This window comes from Vollenhovia emeryi, unplaced genomic scaffold, assembly GCF_000949405.1.
Source record: "Vollenhovia emeryi isolate VEMERY1.0 unplaced genomic scaffold, V.emery_V1.0 DF939178.1, whole genome shotgun sequence".
In the NCBI taxonomy this organism is placed as follows: domain Eukaryota; kingdom Metazoa; phylum Arthropoda; class Insecta; order Hymenoptera; family Formicidae; genus Vollenhovia; species Vollenhovia emeryi.
In genome coordinates, this window is record NW_011967188.1 from 611,338 (window position 1) to 632,226 (window position 20,889).

Genomic DNA, 20,889 nt, shown 5'->3' on the forward strand with positions numbered 1-20,889 from the left:
AACAGATTTCACTCCAAGGACAATAAACGAGGGGGAAACCGCTGACCAATGTCTCGTACACCAATGCTCACTAATGCCCAGTGGGCATTACCTTATCTTATTATCTTACTTTATTTTATTTAGCTTTATAATTTTTTTTAGGCCCCAGCAAGGCCTAATGTCCAAACTAATGCCCAAAAAATGCCTAGTAATGCCGCAAATCTGTACACCACAATGCCATCAGCGGTTTCCCCCTCGACAATAAATTCATGGTGGAGCCAACAGACGATGCCTATTAATTTAGCAGAAACTCCGTTATCTCGTATTAGGAGCCTGTCTCATAATAGGAGACTTGCCTCTACTACTCCAGATGAATTCCGGAGGCGGGGAGATAGTTATTCCAATCAATGCCGCGTGACGAAGGCGTGTGCTATCGCGTGTCGCAACGAGAGAACGATTAAGGTACGCGCGTATAAACGGCGAGAAAGAGGGAGAGAGAGAAAAATCCACGTGCGATTCGCTGGTTTATTTCCTTGCCGGAGAGTATCCGTTCATTGTTCGCGGCGATGCTGCTCCTGCGTCGCGCCGGGGAGTAGAGGGGCTTTGCGTGTTTACACGGGCGCACCATCGCCGTCGGGTCTGAGAGCGCGAGCGGCCGCGGAATCGGGTGCATTCGCGGAACGTGGTCTTGCGGATAACAAAGCTCTCGAACCTGCCCCTCCCCTCACCCCCTGCCGGTGAGAGCCGCTCGCGTATGCTGAAGTGCAGCCCGCTCGCCGCAACGTCGAGGTGTTTAGCGTAAGTTGAATAACGCTTTGCGCGTCGCGCAATTGGGAAAGTCAATCTTTCGTTGTTTTTTTTTCATTGGCAGAACTGGTGCGCGCCGAGCGCGCACTAAGCCTTGTGCATAGACAATTCTTATATTTAAGGATCGCCTTAAATACACGGAGGGAATTTTCTCGTAAAACGCATGTTGGTTTGCAGTTCGGTTACTTGATAAGGACCTGATACCTGGGTCGAAACGTCGTACCAAATGTAACATTTAACTAATATATTGCCAGTTGGAGCAACAAGAAGTTTTATTTCAATTTTATTCGTCACTGGTGACTTTAAGTATACTCCTCTACTGGTTTCTCATAAAACTTATCCTGAAAATCATACACTACGCGGGACAACACGGCATTTCGAAGGAGTTTATGAGAGTTTTTTCGGAGTTTTACCTTATATTTTACTAGTAAAGTTTCAGAAAACTCTCATAAAGTCCTTCGAAATGCCATGTTGTCCCACGATTACACGATTTTCGGGGTAAATTTTAAGAGGACACTCTCTCCCCGCGTACCCTTCCAAGTACTTCTTAGCCAGTAAAATAATCCATGCAGCATTCGTACGAATCATTTTTTTGACTAGACAGTTTTTGAACATGTAGTTAAAATGACCTGAAATATAAAAATTGACTGTGAACAAGCCCAGAATGGCTGTCTTGTACTCTTAAGATAATGTTTTATGTTTTAAATCTGTGTCTTAAAGTAACGCACAATAACTGTCTTCTGTCTTAGGAGTACAAGACAATCATTCTGCTCAGGCCCTTAGCGCGCACTCGGTGCACACCAGATCTGCCAATGAAAAACGCTATTTGAGAAGTCAATCCTTTTTCGCAAATCGACATGACTTTTTCCGGGCGGCGCGGCGCGATCTCTCGCGGACGCGACGGTGTTTGCCTTGTAAAAATATGTGTAATGACAAGTGCGTAATTTTGTTGAAGATTCAACGTTGAGGAGTGTAATTTTTGGAAAATCGTACAGTTTGTTACGTTACGACGAACGCTCTTGCGCGCATTTGAATACTTTAATGCGGCGCTGGCTACTTTGGTTTCACGACTGACAAAATGCGCGAGGGGAGGTATTAAATTAATGATATTTTTATATTCCAACGCGTTGAAAAGCGCTACGACGTGCGTTTCACGTGCGCGGGCAGGTCGTTGAATAATTTAATCAGGACGGGTTTTATTGCTGCGCCGCGCGCGCCACAGATTTTACGCGATGATAAAAGTGTACCGCGTAAGTGTATAACGTGCCGTGGAAATCGCAACAATGTGCCGCACCGTGAATGCGAGGCTTGGGAAATATTTAGATCCTTTAGATCGAACGAGACATTTCGACGATTCGGTCGCTCGATCCCTTCGTGCCGAGAGATCGATCGTACGTAATTAACATTACGTCGTAAAAGCGCATCGCAATCTACAGCGAGGTCCATTTTCTTGATTCGTCTCGCGACCGTTGTCTTTGGAAGATCCGCTGCTGCAGTTTTCGCGCACAACGGGGCCTGGCTCGCATTCTGTTCGGCGTCTCTCCCGAGAAGAAAATGGCAAACCCACCTCGTACGAAACGCCGTTTAGATAAGCACTTTCTAATACACGCATCGAAAGTTTTGCTCTTGCACAAGCGATAAGCGAGCCAGCGCGACCTCCACCAGTTCAAACATTCCCGTTAATGATGTGTATGCTTGTGTGTATGGTGTGTGAGAGCCTACTGCAATTCCCAGTCCTTTTTAAGCGCGTTGCATTGTATACACGAGGTACTTGATACATATCGTAATTATGCGCGATAAAGGAGATTACAATATCTCTGACTCGAAGATAGGCTAAAACCCTGGTTTTACCAAAGGTGTTGACGCGTACGTTTTTCACGTTTTATCAACTAATTCATAATTCTTTACACCTCTCTCTTCCGCCTACGTTCGAGTGTAAAGAGTCGGCGCGAGACGGCAGTATTTAAGCGCGGTTAAGTCCCAGTCTACAATGGATGATTTAAGCCCGAAGCCTTAAGAAATTGACCAATCACGGTCGTGTACGAATACGCGACTGTGATCAGTCACTTTCTTAAGGCTTAGGGTTTAAATCTCTATTGTAGATGGACACTTATCGATACAGTACAAGTCCAATCCGCGTTTTGGCCGCGCGAGTTGCGTCGCGCAAATAAAGAGAGGAGAGCGGAGAAGAAAAAATAGGTAGAAAAATGACACAGGCTGGCGCGTGGTTTCTGGAATGTTTTTACGTAGCGTCGGTTAAGTTCATACTATAACGGACGCAAAACGCAAGAGATTGGCCAATGACAGTTGATCATTCCTCTCATATTTGACTGTGATTGGTCGATTTCTTGCCTGGCGTCTTGCGCCCATTGTAGAAAACTTTAGACAGTCACGCGCCGGCCGTAACGGTCCACCTCGGCATAGTTTTGCATCTTCTCCCACCTCCATTTCAATTTTTCGAATGCATCGTTACGCTGATTACCGCGTGTCGTTTCTTCCCGTCGACGCGGACAACCCGTGATTTGCCCCTCCCATCGCGCGGGAATACACGCGTCGAAAGTTCCGCTCGGCGCGCCGCGTAACACGGCGGGATAGAGAAAGAGCGATTTTCCTTAACTCATTTTTTGCTCCAAAACAGAATAGAAAGCAAACACGAGGTGACGATTCTAGGAGGGCTAAACGAATTCTCCGTTAAGTTCTACGGGCCACGAGGGAGTAAGTACCTTCTCGTTTTCATGTTAATTGTAAGCGAGAAATGCGTGCAACACGGAACTAAATTCTATTCCAATTTTCCACCACCGCCACGTTACAATGTAATCTCAATGTTCCGTGTTGCACTGCAGTTCTATTATTTTGCGATAAGTTCACTTCTAGTAGTCGGTACGCAATCTTTCGGCATTCTCATCCGTCAGCGTTATAATCTTTTTCGCAATCGTACAATAATTACAACTGTGCAAAAAAAGAATTAAGAGAGCGCGTTAAAAATCCAGTTTGCTAACGTTTCCGATTTTGTGTTTTGAAGCGGGGCAAAAGATTCGATCTGGCTCGACAATAATGTTCGGTGCAATTATGATGATTTTTTTCATCATATAATAATTAGAACCGTGCAAAAAAATGAAGAGAGCGCGTTAAAAATCCAGTTTGCTAACGTTTCCGATTTCGTCGGGCAATTTTGTGTTTTGAAGCAGGGCAAAAGATTCGATCTGACTCGACAATAATGTTCGGTGCAATTATGACGATTTTTATCACTGCCATTTTCTATGACATTGGACGTTAATGCACTGCAACGGGCGTCCTTCGACTTGTGTCACGCTCAATTTCATAGTTTCTTGCGTATCACCTTGGACTATTATTTTATTATCACACAATAAAATTAAGGCATATACGAAAGGATACGTGTATAATCCAAATCTTTACATTGCGAATCAATACCTTGACGAATCTTGCGTCTGGCAAAATGTAGTTCGCTCAATCCGCACGCCTTGCTTATTAAACGCTGCAATTTATCACGAGCGAGAAGCTTGAAAGTTTCATTGCCTGCCACCGTGGGATGGAATACAATTAATATACGAGCGGCGAGCGTCCGATACGTTTTCACTTCGCGATATGCCAAGGTCCGCGCGCATCTCCCAGAAGCGGAAACACTTGCGCAACCGTTTCGTACTTGCGATTCTCTCGCGGTTTGCCGCGGACATGCGTGCGAAGCGTGTTATCGATTGGCACAGCCGGCGCGTAAGAAAGTTCCTTGACTCCCCGCTGACGAAAGAGATGCATTCAACTGTCCCTAAGAAACGCTTTCAAGCAGATCGCGCCGAAGATACGGCTCGTTAATGACGCCGTCTATCCGCTCGCCGCGGATAACGCGCGCAGGTTGCAGACCTGTTTCGCGGATAGGATTATCCCCGCGGAAGATTCGAACGCGCCTCATCGTTGGGGGCAATCTATGTAATACCGACTTCTTACCCTTTGATTTAAGTCGTGACCGTGAGGCAGTCATCGTAAAACGGGATGATTAATCTCGAAGTGGGATTGTTGTTTGAGAATGAATCGCGATTTCGTCTTGCTGGACGAAACAGATTCGCGGAGCCGTCAATTTATCGTGCCTTTGGCAGACTTCGAACGAGAGATTCTATAACCGCGTAATGGATTTCGCTTTTCCGCGCGCGGCGGAGGAAAGCGAGTCGAACGAAAGTTTCTTGAATCTCCGAATCGCGATTCCACCGGTAAACGAGTTGAAATCGCGCGACTACCGTCGTTCGTGGCGCTTTAAATTAAATCGCGTTTCAGATAGGTTCCTTTGAAACGGCGCAGCTGCATCCGAGTATAACTTCATTTGCTTAAGACCAGACCCCGGGACTTACTCTGACGAGATAGGCTATACTTGCGGGTGGAACAGTCCGCATAGTAATCTCCGTCTGGATTGCCCGAGCGAATTGTACCAACGTGATATTCAACGCGATCGGATCCGATGCCATTTGCGTTACGTATCCCTAAAGTTCGCGTAACACGCGCCAAGTGGGAAATAATTGTCGAATAGGAAACGAGAACGCCAAATCAATTTTTAATCTGACGTAACTCAATGATTTTTAATCTAATGTGTGAATTTATATTCTGCATCTTGCTCGGGCCTAAAAATTTATTTGGCGTTCTCGTTTCCTTCGCATCCTGGCCTAGTCCTAGCCCGTTATTTTTCTCGCCGAAAATTAATAAGCGTCTTAGTGCCTATACTTCCCCGAAGATACACCCCTATTTATTACTCTACGGAGCTCTATGATTTTTTATCTAATACGTGAATTCATATTAGATTAAGAATTATTGGGCTGCCTACATTTTGCTCGGGCCTCTAAAAAGTGATTTGGCGTTCTCGTTTCCTACTCGATTTGTACACTGAGAAAAATTTTCATCGGCTAAACCAATTAAATAGTATGTCCGATGGTTAATTTTTCCGATTAAATTATGGATATATCCGATGAAATTTATCCGATGAAATGCAATTACCGATGAAATTTCATTGAAAAACCGATCAAATTTTTCATCGGATATACAATTTAATCGGATATATCCGTTTGTTATCATGTAATTGGATTATCCGATTATATTTAATCGGACATTTTTCTCAGTGTAATGGTCCTGATTTAAATTGATTTGGAAATAATTATAATAACATACTTTCAATTAAAATTACATCGTGCGTACAAGAAGTTGATTTATTAACGTTGTTTACTCTATTTATTGTGCTACTAAAATTGCTATTAAATTTGCACGTAGATAAATAAAAAATGCGTATTTTTAGTGTCCACTTGGAAGGATTCCTACTTTCCTTCTTTATGGAAGGAAAGGGAGGAATGTAGACTATTTTCTTTATCCATTAATAAAATTTGCTGTTAACTTTCCATGTAGACAGGTAGAAAAATGTGTCTCTTAACGTTCGTCCAGAAGAACTCCTGGTTCTTTGTGGAGGGAAAGAAGGAATGTGCAAAGAGCTAAGCAACGATAAAACGTTAATCCGCTCTCACGATTTGCGTCCACTATTGATCGACGTCCGCAAATTGTAAGGCTTGTAATTGATTAAAAGGAGCTTACTTGGCAATTCGCCGGGATCGACGGGTGTTAATACGACGCCGATAATGCCGACTATATCCGATTATTTTGTCTCTCGTGATCGATCGCCACAATTTTATATAACGCGCGCGCATCAGCTATGCCTGTTTTTTTTGTCTCTATGCACCCGCGTACGGCTTCGTTTGTCCGGCTCGTCTTTGAGTTAGCATCATCGAACTACCCTCGGAACGATGTAAATCAGATCGTGTTTCAGATAACCCGGCAAACGATGCAGCCGCGCGCGCGTGCGAGAGAGAGAGAGTTTACACGCGTTTATTTTCCAGTCGTGTAGTTGACAAAAAGCGTCGCTATTCACATGTATCGTCCGTCATATAAAACTATTTTAATTGCAAGAAAATGAAAAGGGACAGAAGATTGCGGTCGTATAATAACCATCGAAAAGTCTCTTAAACGCTAATTGAGCGTGGCATTACATAACGTCGCGAAGATTCGAAATTTTGAATTACGACATCGAATAATTACCTTGCATTGTGCTCGCGTGAGACATGAAAAGAATAATCGGTCCCTCGGATTTTCCTGCTTGTTTTAGTTAGTTCAGCTTGGATTCTGGAGGCGTAGGAAATGAGTATTTAAAAAAAAGAACAGGCAAAGCGCTCTTTTTTATTACAACGAGAACTTATGTAAGCTCACGCTAATGAAAGAACTTTTTGAACTATTCTCGTAACGTTTTAAAGCAGATCATCCCGCAGCTAATTATTTTCAGCTACATTAGCGTGTGCTTGCGAAATTATTTCAGCTCTAACAATTTTTGGCGTTAACTGCACTCTGCGTTTCAGTAGAAACGTAATCCCCCAGGTTAAACGTGCACAAATCCTGAGATTAAGTCGAATCTTGCAATTGGATTTAATGTTAAATACGCGAGGTGATAAAATCGGGCCGATTGCCAATGATCAATTCGTTCGTTTAACTGCTACGGAATCGACATAGAACGTTCTCCGAATTTTGTATGGGGGAGGATATAGAACATTAATTCCTTTACCCCGAAATTGCAGACTAACGTTGGTTATCCTCGTCTCATATTAGCGAATCGATAACGCGCTTAAAGGGGACTTTGCAATCTAATTACCTTACCCGGCATACGTTGTAATTACGCGATATCATTTACATCCACACACAAGTTACTTTATATATTTGATATAACTATTTGCGGAACGGAATTACTTTACATTTCGTAACTCGTTACATAACTCACCGCATTAATCCGCACGAGTCAGCGAGCACGAGTCTCCCGCGACTTTATTAATTGCCGGTGAGATAGTTATCAAGTTCCGATCGTGTCGCTTCGGTGGACTATGGCGCTCGAACGCGAATTAAATCCCAATTACATATCGGATATTCACGCTCCGCTCGCGCGAGCGAGCGCTGAAAATGGATTCGGTAAACGCGCGAACCCGCGCGGCCCGGGATGTCGATGGCGAACAAAGGCCTTCGGCCGCGGCGGTTCCTCGATCGCGTCCAAGTGCGGCGCAGGCTGCAAGCTGTTCGTTGAAAGCCGCGCATTAGCTTGCGGCTGTATTTTCTCTCGCCGAAACAATCGGGACTTAGCAAACGCGAGCAGGGAATATTCCAACTGATCGAGTGGTCTATACATATATTATCCAAGGAACAATGCTGCGCCGTTCGACAAAATCTCATCTTTGCGCTACTTTATAGCGCTTTCGACTGGACCAGGATTAATCGCTCCGGGAGCGCTAAAACCCATGTCAGTTTCGGTCAGTCGAAAACGCTGTTAGTCAAATTTAATTTTGAAATCATTTTCACGTGTACACCCAGAAAAAGTATTCGAACAAGTGAGATACGTTGAAGTCATGTTTTTTTGAATCTACTAAATTTTTTTTAGTCTGTTACTAACGTTCGTCTGTTCATGACACGACTCTCGAGACAAACTCCGTTTCAACAATCGACCATGAGTTTTATAAAATTGACTGCGGTAACTTTTTCGTTAAATGCGGCCACATCTTACGTGATACATCATGTTCCCGCTACTAATTAATATGATTCTATCTAAGTTTACTTGAGAAGGGCTCGAAACGGAGCCGAAACGCTGTAAATAAATAAATATATTGCCAGTTTGGTTGACGTACATCAAAGTATTTTTATCTCTTTTACTAAATTTGTATTTACTTGCACTAAAACATTTGCTAGATTTGAAGAAATAGGTATGAATTCTCATAGAAATTCCAGTCTCGATTAAATAAAATTTTGGTTAAGGTAATGAAATCATTTCTTTGAAATTAAATAAAAGTCTAGCGAGGACAAAATTCAGACAAAACAATAAAATTCATAAGGCTCTAACGTGAAATCGCAATTTGAAGGGATAAAGGATATAAGAGCCCAGACGGGATGTTAGTGTCTAAATGATTTACATTTTTTAATTTATTGCGAAAAATTTACCTCGGGTAAGTTCGTTTAATTTTTTCGTTAAATTTCTCAAGGTCCTTTCAGAACGCAATCCGTTAGAAATAGGAATCCCTTTCGTTGCACCGACGCGTCGGTGAGAAGTGAGTATTATTTACGCGAATGAATGAAAGATCGCGGGAAATGGTGGAAAATGGTATTATTGATTCCAATTGACGTCAGGCAAGACGTGCTAAAAATATGATTTCGCGTACAACGCGCCGCGTCCGCCAGATAAGGCAATAAAAGTGCAGATTCATCTTAACATGTGTAACACGTGTAATCTGACTCGGGCGAAGTAACGCATATCGCAGGGCAGTCAGCTACGCGAGCTGGACATAGCCGATGTTACAAATTACTTCAATAGGAGCGAGAGAAGGCCCGGTCTGCGATATCTAGTTATCTAAATATATGCTGATTGAGTTACGACGCGTATATCTGTAATAGCGTATATCTGCGCGCGTTGAGTAATACGCGCTTTAAATGTGTCGGACGAGTAGTCTTGTTTGCCTGAATGTGTTTTATTGGCTTTGCATATTCAGCTAGCGGAGATGTTTGCCTTATATCGCATCAACATCAAGAGTTGCATAACGCGCGCAGCGCATAGATAGACGGCCACTTATTCGCGAGATACTTACGGCAGAAAGATCCAAATGAAAGGAAGGACGCGTCGCGTTTAACGCGCGGACCGTCGTCGAAACGTCGTTCTCGCAGTCGGCGTCCCGTCCGGTCGCCGTTTCTCGCTTTAACTTTTAATTACGCTTTGGAATTACACAATGCGCTCACCTTGACTTCGTGCTAATGTATCGGAGCCCTTGAACGGCTGCCGCTTCGTTTAAAATGTGCCTCTACGTCCAAGACGTGTGAAAGTTTTTCTTTATAATCTCGCCCGATCGTTCGGAGCGAGATTCTGACTATATTTAAAAATAAAAAAGATGTCACGTTACGTTACGACGATGACAATTGTTGCCAAATTATCGTGCAGTACAAATGCCGACGTTGACGCTGCAGCGAGTTTCCGCAACTACGGCTTTTACGAGAAATATAAATAAACTGTCCCATAAAAAGTAAGCTGCCGGTTCATATCTTATCTTCACCCAAGCTTTTTTACGTGTAACTATCGGGGGAAAAAATATATTTATCTCTCGCGAATTAAAATGACTTTAAAAGCGGGCACCGCCAGGCGCTGATGATTACAGCGTTAATTTATCGCGCAAGGAGAGGCGGCGACACGAAATTCACTTGATCAAGTCTTTTAACGGCCATCGGCAATCGGTTTATATTTATATCGAAGTAGAACATCGACAGCGCATGCAGCGATGGCGGAACACGAGCGCGTAGAATCAATAACTGCCGGACATAGACCGTCTAAAAATTTCCGAGTTAGCGATTAAAACCGTGGCATAACGCGAGACGGTCAACGGGCATGACTCGCTCGCGAAGTGATTAAAGTCACGATCGTCCCAGCGTCGTCGACGCGCGACCCCGAATCGCGATCGAAACGAAATCGCCAAACATTTTTAATAAAGCGAGGAAAAGCATTTAACGCCGTACGAATATCGCACGGAGAGAGAGAGAGGAGGGGGGAGATGATGATGATGATGATGGGCGATTGACACCGAGCCAGGTCAGATTGCCGGACGATAAGATTAATTTATTTCCTGCTGGCGCGCGCAGAGAGAAAGAGCCCGGCCGCGTGGCACTCCTTTCATCTCCCTCGCTCGCCGATAGCTCACCGTATCCTGTAATATTTACGTCGTATGCACATTGCGCGTGCAAGCGGATGCATGGAAAGCCTGCCGCATAATGAGACGCACGGGCGCGGTTGTTTGCCGTTTGATTAACCAGTTCCTGTCGCAGTTTTGTCCGTTAGCCGTGTAGTTAGGCGCGTTGGTTGCGATTTCGCAAGATGCAGCGCGCGTTACCTAACGCCGTTCGGTCGGCGGAGAAGTCGAGGAAGGCAAGGGGGGAAAAAAAAGAAGTGGGAATGATACCAGTTCTCGCTACGGGATCGTTAGTTCGCGATAGGTGCTAGAGGTGATAGACAGTGTATCAGATATTGATACAGCTCAAGTGTGTAATGCCAGTTTAGACTTCTCGCGGTGTTATTGCCGGGCAAAAGCGCGCGCGTATCGGCAAGATCGGCGTCGCCTTGAGCGCGGTCCGCTGACGGAGATACACGCCCGACGGCTCTTTCATCGAGGGAAAAGGGTCGGCTCCGGTTTTAGAGCCCGCGGATTGAAATTCGCTCCGAGAGACCCGGGATACGCGACAATACGCGGAGACGCTTTTGCCGAGAGATATTTCCGCCGCGGGTCCCGCCCGCAGAAGGGCGAGACGCGGAGCGCGAACTGGCCGAATTAGTTTACTCAGTCACGTGCAAGCGCGCGACATTATTCGACGACGATATTCCGCGACGATTTACCACGTACGTAAATACGACCAGGCGTGTTCGTACCGCGCGCGCACACGGTACACTTTGGTGCACAAAGCGTACGGTCGCTTCGGGAATGGTTGTAAACGAGCGATTGACGATGTACATCGGAGATACCGCGCGCTCCGCTCCGCCGCGATGACCCACTTTAGCGATGCTCCAACACGCCCGAGGATTCCGTTCGGCATTCGCCCTAGGAGAGCCGACCCTGTTGTACTATGGCTGTTAAGAGAGTTGCGGGAACGTATACGCTGCCCGTGTCTCATGAAACACACGGAACGTTTAAACGTCAGGTCGAGGTAGCGGCATCTTCGAGCGGCGAGACGGAAAGATTGGTGGAGAAAAAGCACCTCGGCTTGGCGCGAGTCGCGGAAAGTATTGTTCTCTTCAAAGATTGCATTCTTCAAGACGGATGAATGACGTCACCAGATCAATCTTTGAATGTTCCGTTTGGCAGTGAACCCGAAAGGGATGCGATAGCATTGTCTCGGCTCGTAATTTCATTCGCTTAATTCTATGCAGCGTGTTACACCGATCTATTTTTTTTCTCTTCAAGACCGTTGACGTCACAAGATCAATCTTTGAATGTTCCGTTTAGCAGTGAACCCGAAAGACGGATGCGAGAGCATTGTCTCGGCTCGTAATTTAATTCACTTGATTCTATGCAGCGTGTTACACCGATCTATTTTTTTCTTCAAGACCGATGACATCACAAGATCAATCTTTGAATGTTCCGTTTGGCAGTGAACCCGAAAGACGGATGCGAGAGCATTGTCTCGACTCGTAATTTGATTCACTTGATTCTATGCAGCGTGTCACACCGATCTATTTTTTTTTCTTCAAGACTGATGACGTCACAAGATCCATCTTTAAATGTTCCGTTTGGCAGTGAACCCGAAAGGGATACGAGAGCATTGTCTCGGCTCGTAATTCAATTCGCTTAATTCTATGTAGCGTGTTACATCGATCTATTTTGTTTTCTTCAAAGATTGCATTCTTTGAGATCGACGTCACGAGATCAATCTTGGAATGTTCCGTTTGGCAGTGAACCCGAAAGGGATACGAGAGCATTGTCTCGGCTCGTAATTTAATTCGCTTAATTCTATGCAGCGCGTGTTACACCGATCCAATGTCGTTCGATCCACGTTACCGTTGAGCTAGTTAATCTAATTGAGATAAACTGATGGCGCACGATTTTTTTCACGTCTATTTTTCGCACGATCGGTGCGTCGCGGCTAACGCAAATGTTACAGCGCGACTCGTCCTCGCTGTCGATAAACACAGACGTGAGTTGCGCTCCGGGTCGCTTTCTGCACTCAATCCGTCTTCATTGAAGCGTGGGCGGATAATTTTAACGCTGAAATTATATGCAGTCTCGCTCGCGGCTTGATAAAGAACGTGGCGGACGAACGTCGGCCTCTACAACGCTAGTCTTCCCGATTCCATTAATAGTTCTCGACTGCTGACTCTACGTCGCGAACTCTTCGGAGCAGTCCGCTCTAAGCGGACGTTGCTATCGCGCTATAGAAAGCTGCCGTTGTCCCGTTCTACACGTTCCATTAACGAAAATAATTGACATTTGATACGAAAATCGCGGTAACTGAACACGGATATTCATCGCGGGCTCACGTCGTCATGAAGTTTTGCCAGACATCGTGGCGAGTCTAAGAAAACTCGCGATGCTGATTAAACACGTGCGTCTGAACTGCTGAAACGCGACTTCCGTCGCTATTGCTAAATTACACGTCAAAGTCTACCGACAATTTCTATCCGCAATTTAATATTCGACTTGTCTCAATTGCAATAGTTCGCTCAAATAACTACGATATGGTTTAATGCCGTCGGCTTGATGCCAACCTTTGATGTCTAACGCGCTCGATAGAGTTTCCCGCGGAACACCGCGAGTTCCACTTGTAGCAGGCATCAGCCGTCAGTTATTTTCCCCCAAGATCGATCATTTCATGACTCGAGATCAAGGAGATACGTACACGTGTCGGCGCCGAGTTTCGTAACTTACACAAGTAAATCCTAATCGCGGTTCAGCCTGGCACGTCGTTAGCAGCGGCAAGGTCTAATTATCATACGCCGTTCACGGAGCGGAAACCTTCCGATGTCGTGTCCTCGTCCGATTCTCGAGCGCAAGAGGAATCCTCCAAGCAGCGGAGAGTGCTCGCCGTCGAGCACTTACACGCGGGGAAGTAGATCATAAGGATTTATGCGGGACTCACGGTAGAATTACGATCGTCGCGCGTTTACACAGAAATCAAGAGTCTCGTTCCCGCGAGTCTCCTAATTTCCACCCCCCTCGCCCTCTCGAAATGGACCTTGCCGTCTCGTCATCGGAGGGATTTTCGCGGTCGCGTTTTTTCGGCGTGTCAGCGCCAGGCGACGTGCGAGCTCTTTTTCCTCGCAGTCGGCGACTCGTGCGATCGAGTTCGAATGGAAATACGGAATTCTCTCGGAAAGGAGTGCCACGGCATATCCAAGCGTGATGTTATTCAATTACGTACACCCACGTGGCCGGACCTCGTCGAGTTTTCAAGAACACGATGACGGCGAGCGATTATTGTCGGGTGGCTACGTAACGATCGCGATCTCAGGAACGGTAATTTGTCCGGTGCCGCAACGACTATTTATTCTAACAGGAATTTGATTATCGTTCCCTTTCCCCATTCGTCGTTCCATCAATCAATTTTCATAACAAATTGAATTACTAAGGCGCCGGGGATATCGCAAATTGGGAAGTCGCGATAAATAACGATCATCCATCACGTTAAGCAAAACTCGGCCTCGCGAATTTATCGAGGGATTTATCGCGAAAACTTCATTCATCGATGATCGCGGAGGGAATTGAAGTCTCTTTCTCTCTCCCCCCTCTCGCTCTCGCTCTCGCTCTCCGTGTATAAATACATACACATCCAAGCCATAGATAAAAAAGTTGGACGACTTCGCTTATCGACTGGTGTCAAATAATAACTCCGTTTCTGTGCCACGCTGCCCGACGTGGAGGGCTTTACGCCTGTTTCACACCGTTCGTTTTTCCAATGAACCGTTTGCACATTGATTCGGCGCCAGAGACAAATTGTTTACATAGTCCGATGACTTTAACCTTTGGGGGGGCCGCTCATCTCGCTGCACGCTCACGCAGCGCGTCAATGTCCTTTCAATTGGAATTATTGACGGAAAAGTATCCCGCCTTTTGGTCTTATCAGGCATTGAACCGCGATGTCGCTAAAGCGTAATCAATAACTTGGTCCCCTCCTCTTTCTCCCCCCTCCCATCGCGTTTTCTCGCAGTGATTAATTTCTTTAAGATTTCTACTGTCGGACCGTTTAATATAGTCCGCTCATTGTAGAGTTATCATAATTGTGTTGAAAGATACGAAGTTGTATTAAAAATAATTGATGTCGAATCAGTTGATAAAAACGTAAGAGGATAAACAGAAGTTTGCGCTTTTAATTAAGGATCTTATACAGTTTTCATTCGCCCGTTCTATTCTTCCTTTCCTTTTTCTCTGTCTCGTATTTACTTTCTTCTCATATTCATAAATTCTATGGTATCTCTAAACCATCTGATTAATCTCGCGAATAAAATTGTTGCCCCTCAGAATTATCGGTTCACGGCCTCTGACCTATTTGCATTCGGGCGCAAAAAGTTTTCAGTTGCGGGGATATATTTTCAAAAACGTATTAGCTTTTATCTCATTTATTTCTTTAGGTCGACGAGTGCAGACGGTGTTAATGACGAGAGTCAGCAAAGCGTTCGTTGAAACCGATGAAAAATGATGACCCGTCTCCTTTCGTCGGATACAAAAAGCCCGCGGGTCTTTTTCGAGATTCCTACACCCGACCCAGTTTCCACGCCGAAGCCGTGCTTGCGTCACGCGGGAAATTATATCGTGCATAAGGGACCCCCGTCCCCTCCACCCCCCGTAATCTCATGAAGCCGATCGTAAATGAATTGTTAATCGGAGGAATTAAACCGAATAACGCCGGATTAAAACCGGAGCTCGCGTGGCCATGCAAGTTTAAACGTTCGTTAATAGTCACTGCGAAGCGCAATTGTCATTCCAAGTTTAATGTATTTATGCGAAAGTCGTGCAACTTCTCTCTTGGCGCAGTCTTGTTGCAACGTCTGGTTCGCGAAGGGAGACTGATCATTCTCAGCTAAATTAACGACTGAAGCAACATTTCCAATATGATTAAAATGCGCGACTATTTCGCGGCTCATTAGACCCTTCGTTTTGCGAGAAAACGAGATGTACTCGCGTTGCTTTCGCCAGGGTAATCGTTTCAAATAGTTTATCAGCAGAAACCTGTCGCGCAGCAGCTGCTTCCTCGAATTTCAACTGCGTTAATCTTTCGCGTGGCCCCATGCCACTGATAAGGCGAATCATTATAATCGGAAAAATTTTCTTACGGTATCTCGTGCAAATTTAAATATTGAACATTAAATAATTATGATTTTATAGTAATCAACTTAATATATTATTCTGCTTTTGAAGAGAATTTTGAGCCATTTTATAAATGTCTAGAATGTACTGATTAATTCACGCACAAGGTTATTTTACGAAGTACAGTGCTAGATATTATTTTACAAAAATATAATTTGAATTGTGCTGCAAAAAGATAACATTGTTTGCTGGTCCTTGACCACTAGTCTAGCTTGGCACTTTTATCAGAAAAACCTATAGGAATTGGGTCAGATAGTGTTGAAATAATAAACTGAACGCGGCGCATTTGGGACACCCACTGTTTACATATTTGATTAGACGTTCCTAGCTTATCTCCTTTTTAGCTAAAAAAAATTCACAAAAATATACCCGTCGCCGACTGGTACACAAGCCTTTCCCGTAGTCGCGGGACGAATCTACGTTATCCAAAGGCGCGTATCGTCGGTCGCCGCGGCCATTTACGTAATTGCAATGTGGAGTCGTGCATTTTCAACCGAAACCGCGGACCCGCCGTCGCTTCGGCTCGGGCAGAAACGGCGAAAATGGAGGCTGGGAGCGCGCGCCGACGTGTATCCTGGTTTTGCGTTACCGTGACAAAGTGTCGCACACGCGGAAGTGCGGCTAAGTGGGTCAGTGGGCCAAGCGCAGCTGCGACGGCCTCCTCCGTATTGAATTGCATCTGCATCTATGCACGCGAAGATCCTGTCCTCCGACGGTCCCTTCGCGGGGCGGGAACCGCAAGTCGCGAGTATTTCATATTTATGAACGGCATGGGACCGAGCGGAAACTTTTCCGCGAGAGGCACGTGCGCGAATGCGACTCGTCGCGGACTTTGTCTTCTGAATGAAATTAATTCTTCAACCGATAATCGCAGTCGCAACGGTAAATTCGATGACAGCGTTTCCGGTTCGCATACAATTATCGTTTAATAATCAACGGTGTAAATTTCACGAAACCATTGTGTCTCTTTACTCGTAATTTTTTATACACTGAGAAAATTGTCCGATTAAATATAATCGGATAATCCAATTACATAATAACAAACAGATATATCGAATTAAATTGTATATCCGATGTAAAATATGATCGGTTTTTCAATCAAATTTAATCGGAAAAATTAACCATCGGAAATACTATCTAATAGGTTTATCCGATGAAAATTTTTCTCAGTGTAGTCTCGTCGGAATAAAATACTTCGATTCTTTGTCGAGAGCGATAACGAGTCAATTTTTAATTTAACGAAGCAATGATTATCTTCTTTGACGCTCTTTGAAAACTAAAATCTCGCCTGCAAACGACAACTTTTTTACGCAAATTGTCGTACAGGTTTATTATCCTGGCTTTAGATGGTATTACAATGTGCGCATTGCAACAAGCGGAAATGGAGTGTGCCTTGTTCGCGATTTTTTTTTTCGTTGCTACGCGCACGTGGATATTGCACTTTCACGCGTCTCTGGATAGAAATAAAACTCACTTACTGTTTGGAGATACACATCGATGGGACGCGAACTTTATATTGTATTGCAAATTCGCAAGCGTACAACGCACAGATTTATCCAAAATTCATATCCATATCGTTGAAAAAAAGCCGCTAATATTTGGGCTCGTCTACTCGCTCGATGGATTTTTACCTGTTTCTCGTACGAGTCTAGTCGCTCGTAGTCTCTGTAGCTGTAAATGTTATTATTGAATCGAGAAGCCTAGCTGTCTTATTTGAAGAGAGAAAGATAACTTTTTAGATATCATTTTATCTACTTCTTTTTCTTTTAGATTCGCACACACGCTCGCTACTTGAAACGCTCGTTCGAAAGCTATCATTTTCATCGCAAATATGATATCGTCAAGATCGATTCGAGGATGTAATTCGTCGTTTAGAAAGCAATTGGAATACACCATCTGCGCTTTCTCCCGATTGTTTCGAACGAAAGCGGACGTATTTTTTCGCAGATTCGTTGCGGTCGACACGAGCATTGATCGAAACGCGAATAAAAGGATAGCATGCGCGCGGATCGTTTCCGCTGTAAAATGAATACGCTGGCTCGTGCAATACTTTCGAACGCGAGTGTTCTCGGGAAATGAGGGAGCCGAAGGTGCGAGACCGCGCGTGGAAATTATCGCTGGTATGACGGGCACCGGTCATTCAACTGGTAAGCTTTTTCCCAAGCGGAACTCACTCGGCTTTTCTTATAGGATTCTAATCGCTATTAATGTTGTAAATTGTGAGAAAAAGTCGGCCTTTCGCACGATTCACTCCTACTGTTTCACGAACTCTCTTTACCTATTTTTTCCCTATCCGGGGCAATGGATTTCCAAGGTATGGTCGTAAAAACGTGTAAGCTGATCGCCTTACAATTATGTGAATAATTTGCATCCATCTCGCGCGAACAATGGCGACAATAACGATTACGTTCGACGACACGCGGGCTTCAACATCGCGGTTATTCAATAAGAAAACTGCATAGAGACAATTATTTAACAATTAATACGTAAAAACTGGCTCTTGTATTATTTAAACGTATTAAAAATATATATGTTTGTCTCCGCGCGCTGTCCTTATTTATTATTAATCAGGTTCATTCAGGTCCAATCAGAAATCGTGTACGTCCTCAGTTCGGGACTTTAACGGGGCATTAGGCATTGCTGGGGCATCATAAAGATAAAATAAGATAAAGTAATGCCCACTGAGCATTAGTGAGCATTGGTGTACAATATTTTCATCAGTAGTTTCCCCCCTCGCTTCAGTCCGAGGGGGAAACCGCTGGGGACATTGTGGTGTACAGATATGCGGCATTCCTGGGCATTCCTGGGCATTACTAGGCATTACTAGGATTTTCTGGGGCATTAGGCCTTGCTGGGGCATTATAAAGATAAAATAAGATAAAGTAATTAGTGGACGTTGGTGTACAAGATTTTCGTCAGCGGTTTTCCCCTCGCTTCAGTCCTTCGCGCGGAGAGCGGGGCGTTTCGCGTGCCGCAGTTAACGAGCGTTAACGCAAATTATGTCATGGAAATTATACGTATGCTTAATAAGCCGACCATTAAATTTCAATACAACGATCTTTACGTCGTTTATTCGATACGACGTTGGTTCGCGTGGGCGTATCGATACTTTCACCGTGAATCCGCCGCCGCGATAGAAGCGTAAACGTGCGTGCACGCGCGCAGGTGGATCGCGTTTCCTGAGGCAGCGGACACCCGGCTACCAGCTTCGCGGCTCGCGCGCGTGCACCGCGGCTCGCGCGTTTCGAAGGCAAAAGTCAGCCGGGCGTGACCGGCCCGGAGAGAGAAACGCGAGATACGCGTAAATGTGCGTAATACGCGCGGATTTGCCGTTGGAGAGTTTAAGTGTACTTTACAACAGTGTAACGCCGCGTAACGCCGATCAAAGCGCGTCGCCGTGATGACTTTCGAAATTGGTTTAAACTTCAAACGCGGGGATTGCCCGGCGATATCTGAAATTCCAACGAAAAATATATAAATTATGGAAGGGCCAGCGTGTCCTTAGATATACGGAAAATCAACGAGATCAAAGGGGCGCGTTTCGAAATTTCCGCTCGGAGTTTCCCCCGTAAAAAGTTGTCTTATTCCACTTTAGCTCTGTGCCGGGACGGGAATTGAAATGCACGCACACTCCGGGGTACGATTTAATTTTTCAGCTTTCCGATACGTGCAGTTTACCGTGGCGATACGTCACTGTTACAATTTCTGCGGAATAATTAAATATCCGCGGACGCAATGAATATAACGCGCTGCAGAGGGAATCCAAACCAATTTCTTCATTTCTTTTCTATTCGATCAATTAATTGATAGGCGCTCGGAGTTCGCGACTTGGCTTTTTCTTTTGTTATCTCGTTTGACAAGGTTGGCTTCGTCTCTCTCTGTTTAATTATCGGCGGGCTTTAATTATATCAGAGCAACGTTGTATCGATTATTATTAATCGTTCCTTGTTCTCAGAATTAACCGCGTCAATCGCAACATATTGACGATGACGAATTCAACTAGATTATCCATACGCGATGCAACAAAGGCGAACAAAGTCGAGTGGCGCGCTCGTCATTTTCCTCTTAAAGGTGTCTTTCTCACGGCGCGTGACTTGGCGAATGCGCGAACACACGTGTCACTTTTACGAATGTTGAATAAATTCGTCGTATGCATTCCCACGGCATCGGCACTGCGAGTAGAACCGAGTCGTCCTGTTTCTACGCAAATCGATGAATAAGCTCTATACGGTCATTCCAATTTCACGTTCTTACGTCGAGAATAAACTGGATTTATGATTTATTACAAACGAGAAAGAGAGAGAACGAACCTAAAAAGATCTTGGGATAAATTTAACAATTTAATTCATACACTGAGACAAAATATCCGATTATATATAATCCGATAATCCAATCACACGATAACAAACGGATATATCCAGGGCTGGTAAGTTAGCTTTTTTTTAAACTAAGTTAAGTTAAAGCTAATAGCCTTGAAAATTTAGCTTAGTTAAGATATAAGTTAATCCATAATACAATTAATTGAATTAAAAGTTAAGTTCATAGTAAAAAGAAATTAAAATGTTAAAAGTTAAATTTGTTTTATTTTTACATAAAACATCAGAGACTTACGATCACGTAAACTGCATTGAATTTCGCGACTAGCGTTTGGACAATCACTCACACTACACGGAATATAGTCCATTTTATATGCAAACAATTTCACGTGAGTTCGAGAATCAAAACCCCATATAATGGCTGTATTCGAAAATTCATTACCAGCGCTGAAGATCTATGGTACACGTACACAGTAGATTTTAAAACACAGTGAATTTTAAAACACAGAGACTGTCAATGTAGGCAGACGCACGGCGTCTTGCGACGCCTTTGTTTATGACATGGCTAACTTTAAGGCCCGGTTTTTCATTTTGTGGTTAATTGTTAACCAGAGGTTAGTCGACTTTCTGTCTCTTCTTAGATAATAACATAGAAAAAGATGTAGAGTCGACTAACTTCTGGTTAATTGTTAACCACAAGTTAGTCGACTCTCTATCTTTCTTTACATTATTATCTAAAAAGAGACAGAGTCAACTAACCTCTGGTCAACAATTAGTAAAAAATGAAAAATCGGGCTTAAGAAAGAGGTAAATTAAAAATTAAAAGTTACCGATAAAATGTAACTAAATTCAGTTAAAAGTTAACAGTCTATAATGTAACT

General features: G+C 44.3%; 1 protein-coding gene across 6 annotated transcripts in view; it reads left to right on the top strand.

Annotated features, from left to right (window-relative positions):
* The window catches only part of LOC105563304 (ubiquitin-conjugating enzyme E2 H), a 49,580-nt gene that overhangs the window by 15,252 nt on the left and 13,439 nt on the right, over nucleotides 1–20,889 (top strand). For 3 of the 6 annotated variants that reach the window (XM_012014788.1, XM_012014787.1, XM_012014786.1), the window contains exon 2: nucleotides 3,425–3,501. In XM_012014788.1, coding sequence (XP_011870178.1) covers nucleotides 3,425–3,501 — 77 coding nt within the window. Of the gene's footprint in view, nucleotides 1–303; nucleotides 778–3,424; nucleotides 3,502–10,784; nucleotides 10,879–11,150; nucleotides 11,234–17,639; nucleotides 17,840–20,889 lie in introns of those variants that run through there. The other 3 variants (XM_012014789.1, XM_012014791.1, XM_012014792.1) reach the window with 3 other exon arrangements.